The sequence below is a fragment of the Apus apus genome, chromosome 19 (assembly GCF_020740795.1).
Source record: "Apus apus isolate bApuApu2 chromosome 19, bApuApu2.pri.cur, whole genome shotgun sequence".
Classification (NCBI taxonomy): Eukaryota; Metazoa; Chordata; class Aves; order Apodiformes; family Apodidae; genus Apus; species Apus apus.
The window spans coordinates 5,743,988-5,767,752 of NC_067300.1; the positions used below are offsets into that span (position 1 = coordinate 5,743,988).

The following is a 23,765-nucleotide window of genomic DNA, read 5'->3' on the forward strand; positions in this document are numbered from 1 at the left end:
AGTTACTTGCAATCTGTTTCTGTTGACTCCAGGTAGAGCTATGAATGTTCAGAGCATTTCACAGTGGGTCATGAAGTAGATGCTTCTGGTCCTTTGAGCTCCTAAAATGTTTATAAACACAGGTAAGAATTTAAATTGAATGTTTACAAGCAGAGGTGAGAATATAAGTTCCACAAAGAATCAGGGCTAGGATTGTCACTGTATCTATTGATACATTATACAGCTAAAAATAGCTTAAAAACCTAATTAAAATTAGTCTCTTAAATTTGCATGACTCTCTAAAGCTGCCTATAGAGATAGAAAGAATGTAAGTATTTCTTTTTATAGGTACTTTAATGCTGCTATAGTAGCAATGATAACAGAGAACCATAATTGATACCACAAGACATCAGTTGCTCAGAGAAAAGTTTCTTTAATGTTCCTATTGGTGGGAAAGGAGCCCTTAATTTATTTAATTTTTAATGTAAAAGTTTTATTTGTAGAATAATGTAGAGAAAAACTTCCTCACCTTCTCTTTCAAAACAGGAGATTTGCTGAACTGATCTGCAAGTCCCTCAAAAAGAGGTAAGAGAAAGTAAATCTAGTGTATGAGATGCTGGCTCAGGTTTATCTTTAGTGTGACTTTACAGAAGCCAGGATATATATAAGGCAAGAAATAAGCTGGATGTTGTAGTCCATTAGGAAAGGAATTTGGACATGGATATGAGTTAAAATTAATATTTTAAAAGCAAAAAAGCTGAGTTCTCTGCACTTCCCACATCCACTGAGATGATACAAAATATTTCCTGGGTTATATTTTACTTTCTTAGGCTGAAAATCACTGATAGAATCTGATTTGCTGTGTGGCAAAAATGGGTATAAACCCAGGATCTTAGTTTGTATCCTGTGGGCCTGCCCTGCCAGTCAAGAAATATGAGGAATAGGTTTTTAGAGCAATAGAACAAAGAGTGGGTGCAAATATCCCTTAATGGAGAGATCATTTTGCTTTGAAATGTTATGTGCTACTGCTTCCACACGTGTGATCCCAGTCTGCCACCAGATAAAACAGACATGGAAAACAGTGTAATTCCAGTAATTAATATCTGTTGTTGAGAGCAGATCTGGTGAAACTTGACCCATTCTTTCAATGGACAGGCCCTGAAAGCAGGAGGAAAAAGGTCTGTAAGTCTTCTTCTCCAAGGAGTTTGGGAGGTTTAAAGACCTTTCAGTGAGAACAAGTTATATCCTAGTGAAAGAGATGAGTAATAACACCACCCTTGCAGATGGAAGAGGAAATTGTGGGCACCACACTATCTTGGTGCTGTCACAGACACTGAGAAACATTGGATTTTCAAAAGCTATGTGGCTTCACCACGGGTGGTGTACCAAGTCCTTTTCAAAGCCAAAATTAAACCACACAACTATACAGTCCAGTTGTGCTGGAAACTAGAGATCTCTGCTTATCTGCACATCTGATCTGGTCCCTGGACTAAATTCATATTGCCCAGCAAAAAACTGGCTATATAATGCACTACAGCTCCGGAATAAAAAGCATTCCTATGGTCTGTCCCCTTATCTACCAAGATAACCCTGGTCTAATCAAATACAGGTGTCATGTGGGTTGCATTTTAGTGATTATACTTTGAGTTGCTTTCTTACCTTGAACTTCTAATTCTTACTCTGTTTCATTCACTCCCATTGTCAATGAGACACAATCCTCATGTAACCACCCCTGAGCCTAGTGGATCCCTGGGTTATTCTTGAGTGGCAATGCTGTAGCCTGTATTGTAGCACTATATTTTTAAGGTTCCATTATTCTCACATAATGACATGTATTTACCACCACACTCTGAACAGCAAGTTGCTTGATGATGGAAGGAAATTTCCTCACAGGAAAAAAACATCAAGTGTCAGAAGATGAGTGGTCAAGGTCTGCGTACCAGTTCTTGGGGGGCACCAACAGTAAGTACCCTTTGTCAGCTTAAGATGTGCTGGTTTCTTGCCTGTAATGAAAGAAAGGATTGTAGTTCTATTTCCTGCTCTGTTACCTTACACAGAACCATAGAATCACTAGGGTTGGAAGGGACCTTAAAGATCATCTAGATCCAACACCTCCCTATGACTTTCAATCTGAATGGTGTGATTAGCTGAATCTGGAACCTTCTCTTCTGGATTCAGTAAAACCATCCCTGTGAAGGATGCTGTTTACATTTGGTACACAAAGGCACTGCTGAAGAACCAGTCTTTGGCTTGCAGGTTGGTAGAGCAGCGGGTGTCTTCACTTCCTACAGCCTGAATCCTGACTTGCTTTGTACATCTGCACCCATGTCCTGATGTGTTTGATGCATCAGTATTATCTGTGCATTGACTTGTAGACTTATGTTCATATTGAGGGCTGGTTTATGTAATAATTTGTATAAGGTCCTGTATACCAGGCTTTGAGAGAAGCATCTAGACTATAGTCAGAATATAGCTTCTAACAGTGAAAACCCTGTAGACTTAGTGACTTGCATATCTCATTAACACTGTCCTGCTCTGCAGGCTTCCAAATATTGCATACAAAAAATGCTTTAAAGAACTCTAGTTACAAAGATAAGAACAGGAGACATCAATTTCAGATTTAATCTTATTTCTACAAGCTGAATTCTGTCTTTTGCATATCTAGCTATTATATGGATGTTGTAGGATCATAAAATTAACCCATTCCCCCCCCCCGCAAATTAGCCAAGCTGGTAGCTGCTACAATAGCAGGATTACAGGAGCAAAGAAGATCAATTATGTAAAATGACTCAAAAATAACTACATGTATGTTTTCCACTCCATGTATATGTTCCCTGGGATGATATTTGAGTTTAATGCTTAACAGGAGAGCATGTTCTCTGTGTGTGTTCATGTTCTCAGCTGTGATTGGGTAAAGGACTCTGGGCATTAACATGGCCAGTCATTGATTAGTATGGATGGTCATCTCCAAACTGATTATTGTAAAATCTGCATGGCATAAAAAGGCCCAAAGGAAAAATAAATATATGCTGCTGTGTTGAAAACTATTAATGCTGATTGAACATCACCAGTAACTGTTCTCAGCTCACAATAGTTTCAGCTAAAAATCAATTCTGAGGCCTTAAATTAATCAATTAGTCTTTATTGCTGTGAATGAATAAGACTGTGGTAAATTATTTCAGGATGGGCTCTCTGGAATGGCAAAGAGCAGGAATGCACCTTTACTTTTGCTGGGTGTAGTGTTAAGAAATACCAGTCACAGAACTCTTTCTTATAGAGAGGCCATGTGTACTCAACACCCTTAAAATTAATTCACTTACAGAAAACAGGTGCTGCAGTTAAGGTTTTGCTGCAAACCCACAAAAAAAGAAAAAGATGGACCTGCTAAAAAGTGATCTCAGTCTAGAGCACTGAGTACTATTGCAGAAGTCCCTGTTTGTTTTCTTCCAGGTTCTCCTGGCAGGCTTGCTAAGATGTGACCACAGTAAATGGCCAGAGGCTGCTGGGTTTGTTCCATCTCGGTGAGATGATTACCAAAGATTCCCCTGGACTATTAAAAAAACACCCAAACAACAAAGAGCAGTAAACCCAGGCTGTTGGATGCCATCTGCTCCCTTCTCCGACCACTTATTCCACTCCTCCTGGGCAGATGGTGTCCCTCCCCTCCCAGCCCTCTCCAGGAGCAGGGGACCCTGCTCTGGCTTCTGCGCGGGGGACGAGAAATGGAGGTGCCGCGAGCCGGGGTGACCCGAGAGGAGGCTCTGGGGGCGATCCCGAGCCTTGCGGGGGCGGCCGCCTGGCTCCTCCTGCCCTGCCGGGGAGCGGGGCCGGGCAGGTGCTTGTGGTGCCCGGCGGGAAGATGGAGGCGGCCGGCGGGGAGCGGTGAACGCCGCGGGCTGAGCCGTGAGTGCCGGCGGGGCGGGGAGAGAAGGGAAAGGGCCGCGGAGCTCGGGCCGCGCCCGCTGCGGGGGGCGGGTTGCGGGCTCCGCCGGTAGGGGAGGGTGGGAACGGGATTTGGGAGGTGGGGTTTGGAAACCTCCCTCCACAGGCTGTTGCTTGCGATGACCCCGGGGGGGAGGAGGAGGAGGAGGAAGGAGGGGATCGGCTCAGTGAATGAATGGGCGGCAGCGGCGGCTGCTCCCCTGCTCAATGGCTGCTGGGCTGATAGGAGCCAGCCCCGCAGCTGGTGCCTCCCTCACCCTCCCGTGTTTTGTCTCAGGCTCGCCCTGCTCCGGGCTCCCCAGACATGTTCAACCAGCAGCAGTTCCAGCAGCAGCTGCTGCAGCTCCAGCACCTCCTCCAGCAGCAGCACCACCATCCCCCGGCGCAGCAGGGAGGCCGGTAAGCGCTTCTACGCGAGGCCGGGGATCTCGGGCCTGTCCCGGGAGACCGCTCTCCTCCGCCTCCCTCCTCTCCTTCCTTCCTCGCCCCGCGGAGCCGTGGCGGGGCTGGCTGCGGGGCTGCCCTCCCCTGGCGGGGAAGGCCACAAAGGGAGGCGGGGGCGTGCGGGGCGCAGGCCGTGATCGGGGCAGAGCCGGGGGGGCTGGAGGCCTCGGGGGGCGGCGGGGGTGTCGGTGGGATGTGTGGGGGCGATGTCTGAGGGAGGGCGGAGGGGTGTGGGGTGGAACACCCGCTGTGCGGAGGGGCCGCCGGGGGCTGCCGTCTCGGTGGAACGAGCTCCTTCCAGAGCTCCGGGGGTGTCTCCCCGCTCCCCGGGTCCCTCCCGCCGCAGGGTCCCCGAGGGCGTGTAGGGTGACCCCGAGCAAAACGGGGGGACCCCCGGGGCCGGTAGACGAGGGCCCGGGTGGGCGCGGGGAAAACGCCTTTTCCTGCAGAAAGGCTCATAAGCACCTGATGAACCGCCCTTAGTAAACACCCACACTGTATCTTATGTTTAAACTTCAGTTATTTATTTGTTTTCTGTCTCTGGATGGGTCTTCTGGCCTGGGTGAGGTTATTGAACTTATTTTTGCAGTGACACCAGTGTTGAGGATGTGACTGAGCACTGTGTGGTGGAGGGGGATGGAGGAAATCATGTTTTGTATGTTCAAAGACAAATTATATCAGCCAGAAATAAAAAGGCTGGTAGCCAAGGTTTTCCTAAAAAAAAAAATGCAAAAGATAAAATAACTGTCTTAGGAGCAGTTGCTCCAACGAGCTGAGATTTGTAGAGCTAACACAAATTATCTGAAAGGATGCATTTATTTGCAGTTACCATTCTCTGTAAAGCCTCTGGAAATTTAAAGCAATGGGATGTGACTTGAAGAGGAAAGTTAATTCCTTATTAAATAAATTGCAGTAATTGCTTTATCCTTATAAGGCATGTGTTTCTGAGGTAAATGTGGGAATCTTTGTCCTTCTAAAAATACAAATATATCTCAATCTTTTTTAGCGTTTTCGTACATCTTGTGCTATAAACAAAGCTGCCCTTAAAATGCCAACATGGGACTGACTGTGAGATAGCATGGATGCATCTTGCACCTTTAAAAGTATGTTTTTTTCTGTTATAAATATCTCAGCTCTGAGCCTGGAACAATCTAGAGCAGTGAACATGAAGATGGGCTGCTGTAAATGCTGTTAAGAGGGATGGTTTATTTTGTCAGCATGGGTATTTTGGTCCATGTTTGTACCTCTTTACAGCCCTAACAGAGCTGTGTCAGCAGTCATGCTTAGAGGTGGGTCTGACCTTGCAATCGCCTGAATAAACTGCCTGCCAGTTTCTTCAGACTTTTCTCTCCTGTCTGCTCCACCCTTCCTTAGGACTGGAGAATCCTCCTCCACTCGCTTCTTCCTTCTCTTGTTTTACATATGAAGGCTGTGCTTTATATTTCTACCCAGTTCTTGCAGTTAGGGGGCACCGTTCACAGTACGACCTGTCTGGCTCAGTCAGTGTTGGAGGCATCGATTTTGGAAAAAAAATGTGCTTTAAGCTACTGAGAAAACTCCCTGTTTTTTAGAACTACTTTTTTTTGTTGCTGGGTTAAACGCACCTGCTGATCTAGATCACTGGTTCCTACTGACAAGCTGCTGCATAATTCTGTAGAACTGCAGTCAGCTCCTGTTTTTTTTTTTATGCTGCTTGACAGGCTTTATGTGGGCTTGGTGCTAAGGAGTTCTCTGTGACCTCAAATTTCTTGATAGACAATCTGTCAGTTTTGGAAATTCCAGGAGAGTGGAAGAAAGAGGATACAGTGCTGGAGTATGGTATCTTTTCACGCATGTATATCAGCATTTCAGCTCTTCTTTGCTCCCCCATTTTATACTTGTCAGGTGCCTAGAATTGGAAGGTCCAGTTTTGATTGGGTTCTTGTGATGAATGCCTTCTTTTCCAGGGGTTTGCCACCACCACAGCAGCAACAGATGCTGAGCTTACGGGCAACAAACCAACCATCCCTGCTCAATGCCAATCCTATGCTTCAGCGGGCCTTACTCATGCAGCAGATGCAAGGTACTGTCGTTATGGGAGACACTTGCTGGAGTTATTTAATCATCCTTTGTGGACTGAAACCACAGTGTGGCTATTTCTTGCTGAACCATTGCGGTCCTTGTATTTGGCAGTTCCATTTGTCTTTTTTTTCTTTTTTCCTCTTCAAGTTTGGCCATAGTTCACATCACAGAAGTTCTTCAGTTCAAAATCCCATGTGCCCAAGTGTTCATGAAAGGGAACAGCACTAGAAGTTACCATGCTTAGATTCTAAATATGTCCCTTCCCTCCTAGATTGCTGGAGCAAGTTATTTTTCTATCAATATGAGATAAAAAACTTGGATTTTTATTATATATTTTTTCTTTTTTTGGTTGGATGTTTACAATTTCTTGTCTGTTACATGTACTGTAACCTTGTGTGCAGTAAATATTTGTCTTTGTCCAAACTTAGTGCAGTATAAACAAAGTATATTGTAGTGGAAAATGGTTTGGATTTCAATTGTCCTGTGAAATTTTGATTCCCTGAAAAGACTGTCATTTGTGTGGTGGAGAATATCACTGTTCTTCCATCACTGTGTCCACAAGTGGACTTTTTTTTGCCAGATGTGGTGCTTTCAAAACAAATGTATGAAGCTGCTTTAATTATAGCATTGCTAACATAAAGATACTAGGAACAAAGCTATGTTCTTATTTTTGCTCGTGACCTGACAGCTCTTTTCAACAGAGAAAATCAGTACCTATCAGTACCTGGGATAGTTTTAAAATGCCTAGTTTAGATTAATGCCTGCAGTTTTTATCTTGCCTGTGAATCATGCCCAGATGTGAAGACAATAGATTTATTCTGCATGTGATTAACTCTCCTTTTGTTCTCCCTTGCCCATTTTACAAGAGGGCTCTCTAGTGGCTCCGGTGGCTCTCTACAGATTCTCTCAGGTTGTAGGGAAACTAGCAGTGCAAAAGGACAAGCCACACTCTGAAGATGGGTGTCTATATATTTGTCAGGAAAAAAAGTCTGACTCCACTTCACTCAGCCACACTCCTTTCGGATAGGTTTGATGTGAGCATGGGCTGCCCTTTTCCCTAAAGCAAAATTCTCTGATTGAGAACTGGTGTTTAAATTGTTTGCTAGGAACATGAGGCAAATTTAAATATGAGAGCAGGGTAAGATACGTTAACAAACACTTTACATGCACTCTGGCTTAGCATGGTTCCTCTTCTTTCCCCCTCTATGTCCTGAGCTGAGGTGACTTATCTTTTAATAACCTGCACCAGCCAGCCACAGGTAACATGGTTGCAGTGTTCAGTGTTGCCCTTCATAGGAATCTGAATTTTTTTTGCTCATTCAGGTTTAGATTACATGTAAGAATATCTGATGCTGTAGTATTTCTGTACCTGGGAAACATCAGTGTAAATAATTCATTGATTGGATGCGGCTTCAGCAGTGGGAATAGAAAAAGATAAATACTTCAAGTTGAAGTGGGTGTGTTTGTTGTTCGTTAAAGGTGCTAAACCAAGAGCAGGAGATGATTTCTTGCCTTATAGATCTTTTTTTTAATACAGCTATGGCTTTTTGCAGCAAGAAGTTATTTAGGGTATGTAAGAAGAGATTAGATTACTTTTGAAGACAAACATAGGGGAATACTTCCTACTGTATTGCAGATTTTACACAGCGTAGCTTGGTTTTTCAGGTTTTGGGTGCCTGTCTCCAAAGGTCTCTGGCCTGTTGTGAGAGCTGCTAAAAAGCCAGAGCGTGCACTAATTCAAGTAAGAAAAAAATTGCAGTGTAAGTCCAGGTTCCCAGAATGGTGGGCAGCTTCTGAGGGTGTAGCCGAGGCATCTGTGCACTTCCATTCCCTCACCTCTGAAATGGGGATAGCAAGGGCTTTGCCTTCCTCAGAAATTGTTGAAACTTGGTTAATAGTCTGTGGATGCTGAAAGGAACTGCTCAGAAGGCAGAGCATTATCATTGGAAATGGCAGGGTCTGAAGTGTCAGAGTTAAGGCTGTCAGACATGTTGAGCTTGCTTGATAACCAGGTGGCACAGAGGACTGTGGAATCTGGTTTGAAAAGTCCAATGTTGTTTTAAATGAAATGCTGTTACTGGCTTGTGTGAAGCAGCATCCATGCTATGGTGTGAGCTGCCAGCTGCACAAATGTGGGATGAATTTTCCTTTTTTAGAGAGAATTTCTGTAAAATGAGAGCTTGTTTGCTGCAAACACAAGAGCTAGTGTGCTCAGATCAAATAATTGCTTTAATGATCTTAGCCTGCAGTGGCAATTATAATTAAATAGCCCAATACTTGGTAATGGTTGCTATCACATCCAGTTCTCTTCTGTGGGTGCTGGAGAGGGTAGAGCTTAGAGCACCCTTACAGTGCTCAGAGTTTAAGGTCTCATGTGGAGGAGCCCTTCCCCTCTCTCCCTGCTGCTTGTCCAGGTGGAAGATTGTGGATCACACTGCAGGGTGGTGATGTGCTGTGTCTTTGCATTGATAGGAAACCTGCGTGGATTTAACATGACAGCACCAGCACTGCAGCAGTTCTTCCCTCAGGCTACAAGACATTCCCTCCTGGGGCCACCACCTGTTGGGGTCTCATTAAAGCCAGCTCGGATGGGCTTCCCCAGCCTTCCCTTCCAGCGCCAGAACCGAACCTTCCGCAAGGTGGGCTTGTGGTTTCCAGCTGTTGGTGAGCTCTGGGCTCTGTTTGCACTTTCAGCAGTTGACTGGGTTGTAGGTGGAGAACAAAAGATGCCTTACCATGCAAACTACCCTTGCACCATGCAGCTGAGGCAGAAATGCAGCAATTACTCCATCCCTAAGCTTCTTGTGGTCCTTATTTACATTTATGATGCAAAGGTTTCTTATCTCTTCTTGTCCAAGACAGAATAGCTGAACTGATTAAGATATCAGAGGAGTCTCTAGAAGTACCAGTTTCAAGTAATTACAGTAAGAGAAATCCTGGGTGAGTTGTTTTACTCTTCCCAGAGGCTGGAATTTTGCCCCATTAGCCTTCCAGAGCAGTTTGCTGTTACCAAGTGATTTGCTATTACCATGGACACATCACTCTGCCTCTTTGGGCTGTTTTCTCTTTTTTTTTTTTGTAAGATCAGGAATGTAGCTGTTCACATGGATTGTATAAAATTTGAATATTTTTTTTTGCTAAAACCTCCCTCACCTCCTACTATTAAGACCTTTTTTCAAAACCTGGAAATGGTTCTTGGTGTAATTAACCAGTACTTTCCTCCTCTTAGATAAGCTTTTACATATTTGATTCAATTTTGTCAGGATGTTCTGGATAAGACTTACACTCTTGATCTGTTGTTTCTCCAGAGTCAAAAGGAAGAGGGTTTATTTGGGACTCTTTCTCTCCCTGTTCACCTCCTGCCAGAGTCCCTCTAAAGTGATCCTACTCTCTGCAAGCAGCAGGGTCTCCTGCAGCTGCTACTCAAAGCTCTAGAGAAATATCATGGACTACCTGTGGTCTGGAATTGAAATGTCACTCTATTTATCTGTGTCAACTGGCCCAAAGCGAGGCAGTCCATTGTAAAACACCTATTCCTTTCTATTCCTGTCTGCTGGAATTTCTGTTCCTACCCCACAGTAAAAGTCTGGTGCTTTGGGCAGTGTGTTTGGCTTGAGGAAGGACCAAGAACTGACAGTGACTTTGTCCATTGCAGGACTTCCAGAGAGTCCCTGACAGAAAGAGGGAACTAGATCCTGGTTCTTCATCTCAGACACAAGGTGATGAGAAAATGGAAATCCCAGAGGGAATGCAAGCAATGTCAGAGCAGAACAACTGTTCCACATCCACAGGTAAGGGCAGGCCTGTAGTGAAACACATCCTTCTAGACATGATAAACTTCTTTGTTACTCCTGCAGCAAAGATTGGAGGTGGCTTAGGTCTTAACCAGCTATGTGTCCATCTAATTGTAAATACGTGATGCCCAGTGACAGCCCTCTGCTATGTACTTCACATATCCTTTTTTCCTGGGTATCTTTGGTTTCATAAGCTAGCTCCCTATCTCTTGCATGGCAGTATCTCAGAAGTCACTTTGATAGTGAGCTGCATTTAAGGTGGGGAGGGAAAAGAAAACTGGTTTGAAATTAAAGCTTCCACATTGCTTTACCAGTGTTGAACTCAACATCTTATGGAGGCAAAGACATGAGGTAGAACCAGTTGCAATCAGCATGCTGAGGAAAAGATGAGTTGGAGGAGTACTTGTACTGCAGCTGTCAGAACAGAAACTGCTGGCACTGAATCTCTACAGCGTTGGATACAATACAGATGTGGGAATGGTTTTTCTGACTGAAAAGTGCCTAAATATGCAGGCATATGATGAGGCTGGGACCAGTGTGTAGGCAGTGGGGAAAATGAGCTGATGAAATGGTTGCTGTCAGGTAGATCTGCCACCTTGGCTTATATTAATGGTTCTGTGATCTGTGCTTTTGTCATCTAGGTGTAGGTATAGACCCACTTAGTAGACATAAAGACAGATTTCTTTCTGGATGACACCTTACACAGTGACATCTGCAGTAAAACTTGTATCTCTCAGGTCATTATCTAACCTTGTTACCACAATTCTCAAATTCAAAATAGCCAGTGTGGGGTCTTATTGTCTCTAACAGCATTTTACTGGCATTGGCCATTCAGTTAGGAAACATGTTTAAGATGGCATGGTCTGCTTTGCTAAGGAGATCTCCTTCTGTGTTCCTGCAGAGCCAAGAATTCCAAGAGAATCTCTGTTGAACATGGAGCCTGCAGCAAAAAGACTGAAGAGGTATTTATTGAATTGGGGTATTGAAATAGTTACTGTTTAGAATTGCCATCTAATTTTATTTTCTCATTACTGGGGCTGTACTGTACTTGCTTGATGTCTAGCATGTAGGAGGTATTTCAGATGCTTCTGGACAGTTCAGAAAATCTAATGATGTCAGCTGAGATCCAGGGTGTTGAAGGGTCTCTGCTATGGGTGATGCAACTGTGGGAATGAAAAATAAGGGATGCAGCTCATGTAGACATGCAACAGAGCAGTTTGCTCATGTGTTCTCCTGCCAGGACTCCTGTAAGAAGCAGAGAGGTTCTTTTCTATTCTGATATATTTCTTTAATTTTTTTCCCCTAAATGACAAAGTGAAACCAGCAGCCACTTATCAGCAGAGAGGAAAAGCCCTGTCGTGTTACAGTAGGTGTTGGAAAGGGTAGTTTATTTTCAGGAATGAGAAAGGGAAGGGAATCAATATTCTTCATCATCATCATAGAATGGTTTGGGTTGGAAGGGACCTTAAAGATCATCTATTCCCAACCCCCCTGCATGGGCAGGGACACCTCCTGCCAGACCAGGTTGCTCCAAGCCCCATCCAACCTGCCCTTCAGCACTTCCAGGGATGGGGCAGCCACAGCTTCTCTGGGCAACCTGGGCCAGTCTCATCACCCTCGCAGCAAATAATTTCTTCCTAATGTCTAACCTAAATCATCTCCCATCTTCCAATTTTAATCCATTCCCTAATATCTAAGCCTGTATCCATGAGTTTTGAGTTCTGTAGCCTTTCTGAAAAGGTGGTCTTGCCAGTCCTTCACTCTGTTGGGTAAAAATAGACAAAGCCAATCCTGTTTTCCACAAGGGATGTGCGGCGTGCAGTCATGGATCCACAGCAGGACCTTCTGGCACTCTCTGGGTGCAGGAAGGCACAGGCAGGGCTGCATTGCCATCTAGTGGGAAGGGTTGTCACCCAGCTCCCGGTGCCATCTGCACCGTGCTGTGCCACTCCTGGTGCGGGGGGGAGGAGAGGAGGAGTGAGTACAGATTTCTGGAGGCATTGATTTGAGAATTCTCCAGCATATGTTAATGGCTATGAGTCAGGACTCCTGGGTCCTCTTATCGTCTCTGTTAACAATTCACTGCATGCTTTTGGACAAGTTTCTTCACCTCTCTGTTTCCCATCTGTAGATTAGAGATTAATGGCTAGCTTTAGGGAGAATATTCCAAGATTACTTTCATGTTCAGATATTACCTTGATCATGTAAGACATTAAGGAGTGATAAATATTATGGGACCACCGTGAGTTGTGGACTCTGATTAGCAAGAAAGTGAATTAATTAAAGTTAAGTCAAATGCATTTGACTGTATGCTTTGTTAATCTGTTTACCAAAGCTAATTTAATTTTAATTACATTAATATTTAGTAGAGCATTAATCAAAGTCTCGTTACATGCACTGAAAAAAGAATCAAGTCTGAGGAATGGCAGATCTCACTGCAGCAAGCTGCTATTAGGAAAATCCTTTCCTAAGCACTAGCTGGGGGCTGCCAGATTGGATGCATACATTAGGGCTGGTATTTAGTTAGAATAGATAATTCCTCAGCTTTTTTGAAGTGTTGCTGTTTACTTCTGTTGTATAGATGACAGATCTCTGAAAAAATATTTCCTGTTCTGACAGATGAGAAGGGCATTCCCCCCTCCATGTCACAGGCTTTTGTTTCGTGCTTCATTGTTCCATTTCCCTTTGGCCAGGAATACCAGCCTCCTTCTTCGTTCCAGGTTTTTCCCACTTCTGCCTTTTCTCCTATGTACCATCTGTATGCCTGGAACAACATCCTCATTGCAGTGCAGAAAGCACTCATCATCTTCACATCCTCCTTGAACACCTGCTTCTTCTAGCATGGCCTGACAAGTATCCAGATAATACCATTTCCTCCTTAGATCCTGCTTGTGATGGCTTTAGCTCCCTTAGATTGCTCCTTAGATCTACAGTTTAGCCTGCAAACCCTTGCCCTGGAGAGCTGTCACCATCTGTGTGTGGTGTAGTGTTGAGCCTGCTGGCAGCACTTGACAAATAACGCCAGCCACTCCTGTTTCCTTCGTGTCTGCACTGCCCAAACCCTGCTGCATATTTATAGCCCTGTAACCCAGTTACATTATCACTTATCAATCTGGTATATTATGCAGTGCCTGTGTGTTTGGAGCACTGGATGAAGAACCTGCACAGGCTTGAGTTCTTGCTAGTGTAGAAGGTGCTGCTCCCTGTTGGCACAAGGACACCAGTGGGTGGGATATCAAGCCAGCCTGAGAGAAGATATTCAAGCCATGGTGAAAAGTGTTAGCCCTGATGGAAAAATGGGACATGGGGAAAGACATTGTGAAGTACACCTTGTGCCCTTTGCAAGTCAGCAATTTATTCTCAGCAGGATCTTTTTTTCTCCTTAGCAGATCACCAGTACCAAAAAAACCAGTGTCTTTTTTATTTCTGTCTTGCACAGCTCCATTTCCCTTACAAGCAGAACTGTAGGGACTCTGGAACAAAACACAGCTGATAGGAATAGAGAAGGCAGCTACAAAGAAATCCCTGTGAGACACCGTTGAGAACTCAGTCAGTTCTGACTGGCCTCAGTGTTCCCTCATGCACAGAAGCCTGGAGTACTGTCCAGGTATTGCAGTTTCCCTGCAGGTCACAGTTAAGACAGGAGTGAGCTCTCAGAGCTCTTATTAAGAATATCTCCCATATGAACTTAGTTCCCTTCAGGCATCTTGCAGGAGAGGCTCTGATCCAAAAAATCAGTTGTAACCAGATTATTTGGCTGCTGTTTCTGAATCTGTTCTAGAATGCCCACTATTAATTGTTTTTATATCTCTTTGCTGAATCCTTGCCTGAAATACCACTTCCAGTAGCTTATTAATCTGAGGGGGTTTAGTGTGAATAGTGTGGTAGTTTAGACCGTAGCCAGTGCCTTGGGGTGTATTCTGAATCTCTTAGTCTGTAACATGGCAAATAAGGTTATTTTCTTGATATCCTTGAAGTGTTACTGAGGAGCCTGCATTAGAGGATGCAACAGACAGCAGGGAAGCAGGAGAGACAAGCACCCATGTCCAAGCTGATGGTGAGTTGCTGGGCACCACGACTTGCACTTTTAGGGCACCCCTTGCTGGATTTGCACCTGCAGATCAGAATCTATACATCCCATAATTCTCTTAAGAAATGTCCTCCCTCCAGTCATGCTGAGTGGGGAAAGGAGAAAAATCTAGGAATTAAATCCAAACACAGTTCCCTAAAAGCTGTTTCCTACCAAATCCAAATGATGAGAAGTTTCTCTCTTTAATAAGGATTTATTTGGAGAGAGGTTGGTGAACTGGGCTTATGGCCAACAGCACTGTGAGGAAAGCTCCCTGATTTCCTTTACTTGCTGCTTTGTTTTTTTTTCTGTTGTTGCTGTTTTGATTTAAGGCAGCTAAAAGGACTCTCTTCCTAGGTACAGGCAATGCAAGGGAGTACACAGCTGAAGATCTGTCTAAAGAGAGGAAATTCTCTGAGGAACCAAAGGCTCCTGAGGTGAGTAGATACCAGCCCATGCAGGCTGGGACAGTGCAGAACATACCACCTCCCCCTCCATCCCAGAGAAGCCTGTTGCCACTGGGAACCAGATGACACCCACGTCTGGAGCTCTGTCTCCTGCTGTAAGCTGTTGTCCCTGGCAATAAGGCATAATATGTCTGCAATTAGTGCACAATCTGCTCTGCCTTGCTGCTTTTGTACTTCTACTAGCCTGTACCTTACCCACTGCTGGCTGTTTGTGGATGCTGGGGTTCATTAAGGTTTCAGTATTCATCTTGAGAGATGGAAAGTTGAATTGAAAGAGCTACTGAAAAATGCATGCATTGAAAAATAGAGCTAAATACGTTTTTTATATTGCTGAAGAGCAGATGTAAAACATCTCAGGTGATGGTGGTAAAGATGCAGCTGCTTTGGGACTTGCCGTCACAGCAGGCATGAGCAGACAGTGGGAGTCTCTGCTTTTGAAAGGCATCTTGGAAAAATGAGACACAGATGAAGGCAGCAACCTGAGAATTTAGCATTAAATACCTTGCCCACATACAAGAGGTTAAACCAGGACTGTATGCTGTGCAAATCTGCAAGTAGACAAAGATTTAACTGATGTTGTGAATCAGACTTGGTAATCTTCCATCACTGGAGATGTTAGTTGAATTGATCAAATGTATCTTCCTGCCCTTGTTCGAGTTCTTTGTTCTGTCAGGTGTGGTGCTGAGTTGCCTTTAATTCTGCAGTGGAGAAGTGTGAGCTGCTCATGTCCCTTCCCAATGCGTTGTTTGTTGCTCCAGTCTCCAGAGACTGGATCACACAGTGTCTGCAGGGGCTGCAGAAACAACCATCTGAGCTAACAGGCCTGGTGCTATGACACAAGGATCACTGGTTCAGCAGTGTTGGGAGGAGGAGTGTGTATGAGAGCCTTGCTGATCAGCCTCCTGTGGATTGAAGCTTAAATGCATTTTCTTAAGGGGTAGAGAGCTTAGGTCACATACAAAAAGCAGGTGTAATTTTCAGTGTCTTCTGCTGAGAGACTGGACTTAATTTTTACTTTTGTCTTTTGGCAGGTGTTGAGCTCTGGAGGTTCACTGAAAGTGACTATTCAGCAGAGCAGTGAGAGCAGAGCTATCAGTACAACAGCTCTGAAACCAGGGCACTGGACCTGTGAGGTGGGCACAGCTGACCCCAGCCCTGAATCAGTCCTTAAATTCTACTGTTATATCTGCAAGACCAACTGCTGCAGTCAGCAGGTAAAAAACCCACAGGTCTGACTGGGATGGGTGGTCAAGAGGAGTGAGTTGGGTGGCTGGCTGCCATGGGAGGATGTAGCAGGAGACTTGTTAGCAAGTACTCATGCTTCTGAAAGAAGGAACATAAAAATGATGGTGAGCATGCAGATAAAATAAACCTTTCCTGAGGAGCTGGCAGGCAACCTGCTAGAGAGAATGTGGGTGGATCCACAGGCAGCCATGCTCTGAAGCTTTTATACAATTTCATTGTTAAACAGCAGTCAAGAGAATGGAAAGCATAGCTCATACCTATTATTTTCTGTGTTTTGAATACATTTAAATGGATTTTTCTTCTAATCACTCTCAGAAATTCCAATCCCACATGGCTGGAATTCAGCACCAGCAGCGACTTAGGGAGATTCAGCACATGAGCAATGTTTGCTTTGTTTCATTACTGCCCATGGTGAAGGAGCAGAAAGTGCTGGCAGAGAAAGATGGGTAAGTGTTGGTCTGGGCTAGAAAAGCAATCAATGTGGACTGACATGGGTTCTAAAATTCCTCACTGCACGAGGGTGCCCCAGTGTTCTAAGTAAGGTACAAAATCCCTCTGGTTTCTAGAGCTTTAATCTCCTCCAGGCAACTTTCTTCCTGCAGAAGGATCCCAATTTTAACTTTGACCTGCTATGTGGTATTTAATACAGTAGAACAGGTTGAAGACTTTTTTAACTGGTGCCTTTCTGTCAGCATGAGCTAAAGCAACCTGCAAAAATGGCTGTGGTGGGGGAAGGATAAATCTGAGCCTTTAGAGATAGAAATGCTGGGGAAAACAATGCCAAGAGCAGATTGCAAACTGTGGTATTCTGTGGAGAATGTAAAAAGGTGTGACTTGGATATATCCATTCTCACTTTAGAGACACCCAGCAGAGATGGTGTAACACTTGTCAGATACACTTCACAGGGGATCTGATCAAACATCGCAGGACCCAAGAACACAAGGTAACCATCACTGCATGGATTTCATCTTTGCACTGACCTTTTGTAGGGATTAAGTGGAGGTGTCCAGCATCTCTTGCTCCCCAGGCAGCAAAGGAGGAGTGATTGGAGGGGAGAGATACATGTAAAGTTCTGCCAGTAACATTCTCACTGTCTGAGGGCTCAGCTATGCTCCCTCCAGCCTCTCAACACTGGCACTGTTTGACCTTCCAGTTGTCATGCTACGTGGGTATGGCCTGAACCACCTCTAGCTTATATTTCTTTACTTTTCTCAATAAATATGGCCTGTCATACTCACCTAGTCAATTGAATGGAGGAATTGGTGTGCAACCTGTACATTTTCAAGCTAAAATTTAGGTAGGCCATCATATTTCTTGGCTTTTAGGGGAAAAAAGCCAGAACACCTTTTATAAGCTGCATTTGTTTTGTACTGCATTTTTTCCATCTTTTTGGTAGATAAGAACTAGGAAGTCCTTTCTGCTGAGTAGAGGACTTTTTGTTGTTGTCTCTCTGTTGCAGATGCAGGACTGTGGCTTTGTTTCAAGATTTATCTGCATTTTCTCCACAGTGGTGGAGTGACTTACTGACCTGTCCCTCTTTTTGCAGCTGGCCAAACGTTCGCTCCGTCCTTTCTGCACCGTCTGCAGCCGCCACTTCAAGACCCCTCGCAAGTTCGTGGAGCACATGAAGTCCCCTGAGCACAAACAGAAAGCCAGAGAGGTAATACTGCCTCGGGAGATCTTCACAGGATTGGAAGCAGATATGCTGTGCAGCAAGATAACTTTTCTCCTTCCCTGACTACTGCAGGGATGAAAGGAAGATGTGCAGTTCTTGCAACCCTCTTCTAATTTTCATTTTTGGGTGGATTTCAATTGTTAGAGCTTAAAGAAATTGAGTGGAAAAGGGATGAGGGGTTAGATGTGTCTAGAAGTATGATAGCTTTGTGCCTCTTGTGCAGTCCTTTCTGCTCATCAGATACAGTCTGTTCAGAGTCTGGGGTCTTCCCCAGTTAAATGGAGAGTACAAAGTTGATCTCTTTCTCTTCTGGACTTGACAGGTGAGGCTAGGAGAGAAGGAGTTGGGCAGCCCGGAAGATTCAGAGGAGTTGATCACAGTGGATGCTGTTGGCTGTTTTGAAGATGATGATGATGAAGAGGAGGAAGAGGAGGGGGGAGCTGTTGAAGAGGAAGACCTTGATGTAGCACTGACAGAGAATAAGGATTCTGCTGCCAAGCAGGTATGGCAAGGAAAGATCTGTCTGAGAATCTGCTGTGGTATCCTATGACTTAATTGGTCTTGGCTGGTTGAGCTCAGGGTTTCAGGAGTCCTGTCAACTTTGCACCCTACAGCAGGAGGGTGTGGGATTCTTCCAAAGCACAGGGCCATGCAAAAGAGAATCAGGCAGCATATGTGGGCTGCAGGAAGGTGTTCCTGCTATGCTGTACAGCTCCTACTGGTGTCTTCAAACATTACCTTATTGAGGAGCTTAATCAACTTTTTTTCAAGGGAAAGAATTTGACAGACATGACAGTTTCTTTGAATAGCCCAACTATGAATAGCTACTGCTTGGGCACATAGCAAACCTATGTGTGGAGGTTTACCTTGATAAATATTTTCCCGGTAGAGAACAGTTACCAAGAAGGAGGTACATGGCTAATCTGCTTCAGGTTTGGAGAGCAAGGGGTGTTTTTAACCCTTCTGACATTGGGTTTTGGATCTGGCCCTAACCAGATGCTGTGCAACTCCATCTCTGGTATGTGAATCCTCTGTTTTGATCTCAAGCTTACCAGGAAAAGGAAAGGAATTGGCATAGATACAGTAGGCACTAATGTTCTTTTGGTTTCCAGACTGGGCTGAAGGAAATGTCTTTGGAGGATTACGAAGGAAGCGAGAAGTATTGTCCAGACACAGCCTATGGTAAGCAAGCAGAGTTAAGCACAGAGGCCCGTGGAGCCTTCTCTGGCCACATGCTGTATCTGTAAGAGAGGATGGTCTCTACCTGTTGCTGTAACAACTTCTTGGGTCATAGTGCTCAGCATCTGTGTTGGACTGGGGCAGGTCACTCCTGCCTGGAGAAAGGGCCAAACTCTGCTTTATATGCTGTGTGATAAAACGTAAGGAGGTGATTGATGTTTGTCAGCTGCCTTTTGCTTTGAAGAAGAAAGGATGAGAGCCAGATACCTTACTAAGGTAGGAAATGGAATGAGTAGGGCAAGAGTACTGAAGCAAGTAGGTGGCAAATGAGGGATGCTCTGGAAAGATGGAGCCTGAAAGCATATTGATTAGAATGCTTTCCAACAGAAATGCAGCTTGTATGGAGATACTGAGCAGTACTGACAGTATCAAGCTCTGTGCTGGAGCCCAAACTGTGCATGTTTCCTCCACTTCAGAACCCCCACGCTCTACCCAGTGGTAACTCAGACACGTTGCTGGACTGGTGGGCAGTGTTGTCTCCAGATGGCTGGTCCCCACCCTGTAAGCAATTCTGACTTCAAACCTCTCATGGCCACTCGTGTTGTGAGGAGGGCAGCTCTGCAGAGGCTGTTTTGTGCCCAAGGAGAGCTCTGTTTACACCAATCTTCCATATCGCTGTAACCTTCCACTATCGTGTGGCAGATGGAATAATGATTCATGCTGTGAATGTTCTCTGCGTGTTCCTCTTGCGCGCCTGCTGTCCTTTGCTTGGTTTGATCCCATTACATTAGATCACATGTTCTCTGTAGTTTTCCATTGTATTTTTTTCCTTTCCCCCCCTCCCCTTAATGCTCTGTGTAGTTTCTTTGCTCTGGCAGCCAGATTTCTCTCTGAATATCAACCACACAGCCATTCCATGGTAAGATGAGATATTCAGCAAGTCATCTTGCAACTCCTTGATTAACAGAAGCAAAGCTTCCCACCTTTCTTTTTCTCCTTCCCCTCCCCTTTCCCTTTTAACATGCTTTCATTATTTGAGTTCCATTCAATGTGATCTGTGATTTCCCTTCCCCTCCCGTTTCGCAGGCCTGGATTTTCTGGTCCCCGTCGCAGGTTACCTCTGCAGGCTGTGTCACAAATTCTACCATAGCGACTCTGCTGCCCGGCTCGCACACTGCAAGTCCCTGATGCATTTTGAGAACTTTCAGGTTAGACCCTTTGGCGATTGCATGGCCTGGCATCTGTTACCCCGTGCGTGTCTCTTCAGCAAATTCACCGCGTTAGCTGTTTTGTCTTCAGCTCACTTCCATCATCATGGGTGTCCATTGTGCTGTAGCTTTCTCCTGGTGTGCTCTGTGTTTGTCTCCCATCACCCCTGTAGATCTAAAACCAGTCCTACTTCCCAGCTACTGCTGCTGTCATTTTGTTGCCCGTTTCTGGCTGGAAATCTTCCTCAGAGTGTCTGCTCTGTTTGCTGAGCCTGTGGAGTCTTGTTCAGTCTAGGCCTCCTCTGTTAGACTACAAGTAGGTCAAGATGGGGAAAGAACAAGAGACAGGCTGTTCCTGTTAAAGTTGGCACATATGCATATTTCCATGCAATACTGCAGGAACAGCTCCTTTAGCCACAACTGTGGGTGTGAGTCATCCATGCAGGGGTCTGGTAAAATCAATACCTTCCAGAAATCTGGAATTTTTAGTTTACAGACTCTTGGTGTGATGGAAGCTACAAGCTGGTGAGAGTCCATTTGGACCCCAGGGTCAGCCTGCAACAGGAAGCCTGTCTATCTGTCTGCTACCCTTTCCTAGAAGCTCCTTAGCACAAAGCTCTGCCAGCTGATGCTGTTCCTTTGCTTTACTGGCTCCACCTAAAGAAGCCATATTGCCCTTTGCTGCTTTTGTATCTAGAAGCTTTTCCTACTGGGCTGGCCTGGAATCTGCCTCCATTGTTCTGTCCATGTTGACTTGCCAGGGGCTGAGGGGCCTGGTTTAGTGCCTTATGGGTAAGCAGGGCTTGCACTGTCTCTGCCCTCTCCCATGACCACTGCCTGGGCCCTGCCAGCACAGGAAAGTGGTGTTCCCTCACCCTTGCACAGGGAGGCTCCCATGCTGACTTTGTCCTCTGCCTGCACCCAAAACCTGCTTCAGAAAAAGCCGTTTTGCTTCCCTACCTCAGATGTATCCAGCTTTTGAGTGTTTAAACAAACGAGTTTTTCTACTAGTCTTCAGGCAGGTTAGCTGTTACAGTCAACCATCACTGCCTCCAGAAAAGGGTGGGGTGCTGCAGAAGCCAGCACTTAGAGCTGTGAATTTGGAATGGCAAGTAGCAGAAGACCACAGCTGTTCCTTCATGGTTGCTCATCCTCTCCCACTCCTGTAGCTAGTAATTTCAGGAAGGAAGGAATCGGTCTTGCAGTTTTCCTGGCTTATTTTACATCATCTTAGAGTGAAACTGTAGCAGCAACATGTTTGCCTCCTTTTTGGCCCACTTAGAGCTGAAATCAGACGCTCTGCAAATGGATGCCAGAGTGACCTGGAGGATTATTTATGACAACAGTCCAACCTTAAATATCTACAGGCAGATAACTGTTACTCTTGGCTGCCTAGGTGCCTTGCAGTTGTCACAGTCTGAATTAAATCTCTGCCATTTTCTGAGGTGCTCTCATCAGAGCTCAGCACAGGGTTTCAAAGCAGAGAACTGTCTGCTGGTGAGACATGTAATGTCATCACTCTGAAAACAAATTGGAACACTTACATCTGGTTTAGTTTGGGCACAATGTTACCTCTTGACTTGTCTGGTTTCAATGTGTTACGATATTGTGCATATCCCACTATTTGAGGACAGAGGGAACAAGCTTGCAGTGATAAATGAATCGCAATATAAAGCTGCCTGTCTGATGTACTGTAATTCCGCAACACAGATTACAGTAACAACTGCTTAACACAAAGGTGAAAGCCAGTGCACTCAAAATAGTTTCCTTAACTATTAAGTCATGTCTGATGCTTTTTCCAGATCGAGTGACCCTTTAGCAGAAAGATGGAAGTGAGTTCCTTGTGAAAGGAGCTGTTGTGGTAAAGAGGGAGCTTAGGTTTATTTCTTTAGCTCATGCTCTGGATCTTGAAGACCAGATTCCTAGCGTGTGCTAGATAGCTCTAGAGAGTTGCTGTTTTCTGAAATGCAGTCCTGAACATGGCTAGTAGCCATTTTAATCTCTTTACAGACCTCTGCTGGTTCATCATGATAGCAAGTGCAAATGAGTCATTTATTGATGATATGCTAACTTGTATTCTGTAGAGAACCTCAGCACCTTCTAACAAGAAGATACTCCTGGTATCTTAGTGATTCTGTCAGCTTCACTGACTGCACAGATTGTATCAGCAGAGTGAAAAAACTTAAGCATTTGACTTAAGTTTTGCTTTATCTGATAAACATTAAATCACATCTCTGAAGCTGAGGGCAGTGCATAGTCTCATGTATCCAGAGTACATGTGCAGAGTTATGTCCTGGCAGGAACTGAACCAAGAGCTGTCACTTGCACTGTTACATCTACAAAGTCCTGAGTCTGACTGAGATTAACAGTTGCTAAAACATTACTTTTTGTCTCAGGAGCCACAGGTCTGCCATGCACTCGCTCAGCATTAAGTAATGCGAGAGGGATTTCAGTTTTTAATACCACTTTTCCTCACAGGAGCTGACCTTTGTCCGCTTGAAAGCCTCAGCAGCCAGGCCAGAAGAGCTGTCAAGTCGTGCCCCTGCAGATTCTAGCAGCTACTCACAACTGTTTTTGTACAGGTTTTCCTGGACCAGCTGCTTCTTGCTACAGTGACAGAAGCTGAGCTGGGCTTGTCTCTCACCTTGGTTTGTTTGTATTTGCAGAGGTACAAGGCAGCGAGGCATCGTGCCACAGCTGTCTACCCCGAGGCTCCTTTGCATTCCCAGGGCTCCAGCTCCCAATTGCTGGATGATCCGAAACAGCCTCCTGCTACAGCAGCAGATACCAGTAAGAGGATGAATGATGATCATGGGATAGACAAGAAAGGCACAGAGCTGCCAGCCCTTCAAGAACAAGCTTGGAGGTCTCTGGAGGGCACGGGTGAGCTGGCCACCTCTGTAGCAGAGGGCGAAAGCCCAGCCAGCGTGACTGATGATGTGTGTGGAATCATGGTGGTAGAAGAAGAAAACCTACATGAAAAGAGCAAGTCCCCTGCCCCTAGCGCCGACTGCCCGCTCCCGGGGGAGAGCTGCGCCCTGGGGGCCTTGCTGGGACACACCGTGTCTGAGGAGGAAGCCAGTGCAGCCAGGCCAAGGGAAGGCACAGGTGACCACCAGGATCCAGGCAGTAGAGGTGGTTTAGGACAGAATGAGGAAGCAAACACAGGCCAAGAGGCAGAGCCTTCCTCCCTAGCCAAAGGTGAGACAAGCAGTCTTGCCTCTGCTGGGGGCAGACGCTCTACTAGGCGCAAACCCAGATAGAGTGGCCTTAAAGGGAGAGCCCTTTCCGTAGGATATTTGCTGGAAATGTTTATTTTCGGAGTCTTTTAATAGAGCAAAAACCTTCAACTTTACTGCTGTTTTTATTTTAAGAATAAAATAAGCCTGGCTTTAGTGTGTCTAATACAGGATGGTGTTGGTTATTACTCATACAGGTGGGAATACAGCAATTATGTGGAAAGACTGAGGTTTGGATTGTTGAATCTGAAAGACAGTGATATAATTTTTATGGGGGACAAAGTTCATGAAGTAGATGGATGCAGACTTTTATTTCACTAAGAATTCTTTGTAGCTCCTCTGTTGTTTCCAGGCAAAGGAAAAGTTTCTCTGTTGGGAGACTGTGCTCAGTTTTGCTCCTCAGAACAGTTTCCTGCACATTCTTTGGACAAGCACTGTGTCCTAAGCTAGGCAAGAATGTGC

General features: G+C 45.0%; 1 protein-coding gene across 4 annotated transcripts; it reads left to right on the top strand.

Moving 5' to 3' along the window:
* The first annotated feature begins 3,865 nt into the window (after window positions 1-3,865).
* Window positions 3,866-23,746, top strand: CIZ1 (CDKN1A interacting zinc finger protein 1). 4 transcript variants are annotated; one of them, XM_051636711.1, is made up of 16 exons: window positions 3,866-3,882; window positions 4,199-4,320; window positions 6,312-6,427; window positions 8,899-9,065; window positions 10,082-10,217; window positions 11,122-11,182; window positions 14,198-14,277; window positions 14,647-14,726; window positions 15,788-15,970; window positions 16,317-16,447; window positions 16,861-16,945; window positions 17,549-17,662; window positions 18,000-18,179; window positions 18,790-18,859; window positions 19,943-20,064; window positions 22,731-23,746. In XM_051636711.1, exons 2-16 carry the CDS (start codon window positions 4,226-4,228, stop codon window positions 23,325-23,327), a joined length of 2,217 nt encoding a protein of 738 aa, XP_051492671.1. In that variant the 5' UTR covers window positions 3,866-3,882; window positions 4,199-4,225; the 3' UTR covers window positions 23,328-23,746. The 4 variants fall into 4 exon arrangements, with proteins under 4 accessions (XP_051492671.1, XP_051492670.1, XP_051492673.1 ...); XM_051636710.1 differs by lacking the exon at window positions 3,866-3,882 and having other exon boundaries at window positions 4,062-4,320; XM_051636712.1 differs by lacking the exons at window positions 3,866-3,882; window positions 4,199-4,320 and adding an exon at window positions 5,383-5,468.
* The last annotated feature ends 19 nt before the right edge of the window (window positions 23,747-23,765 follow it).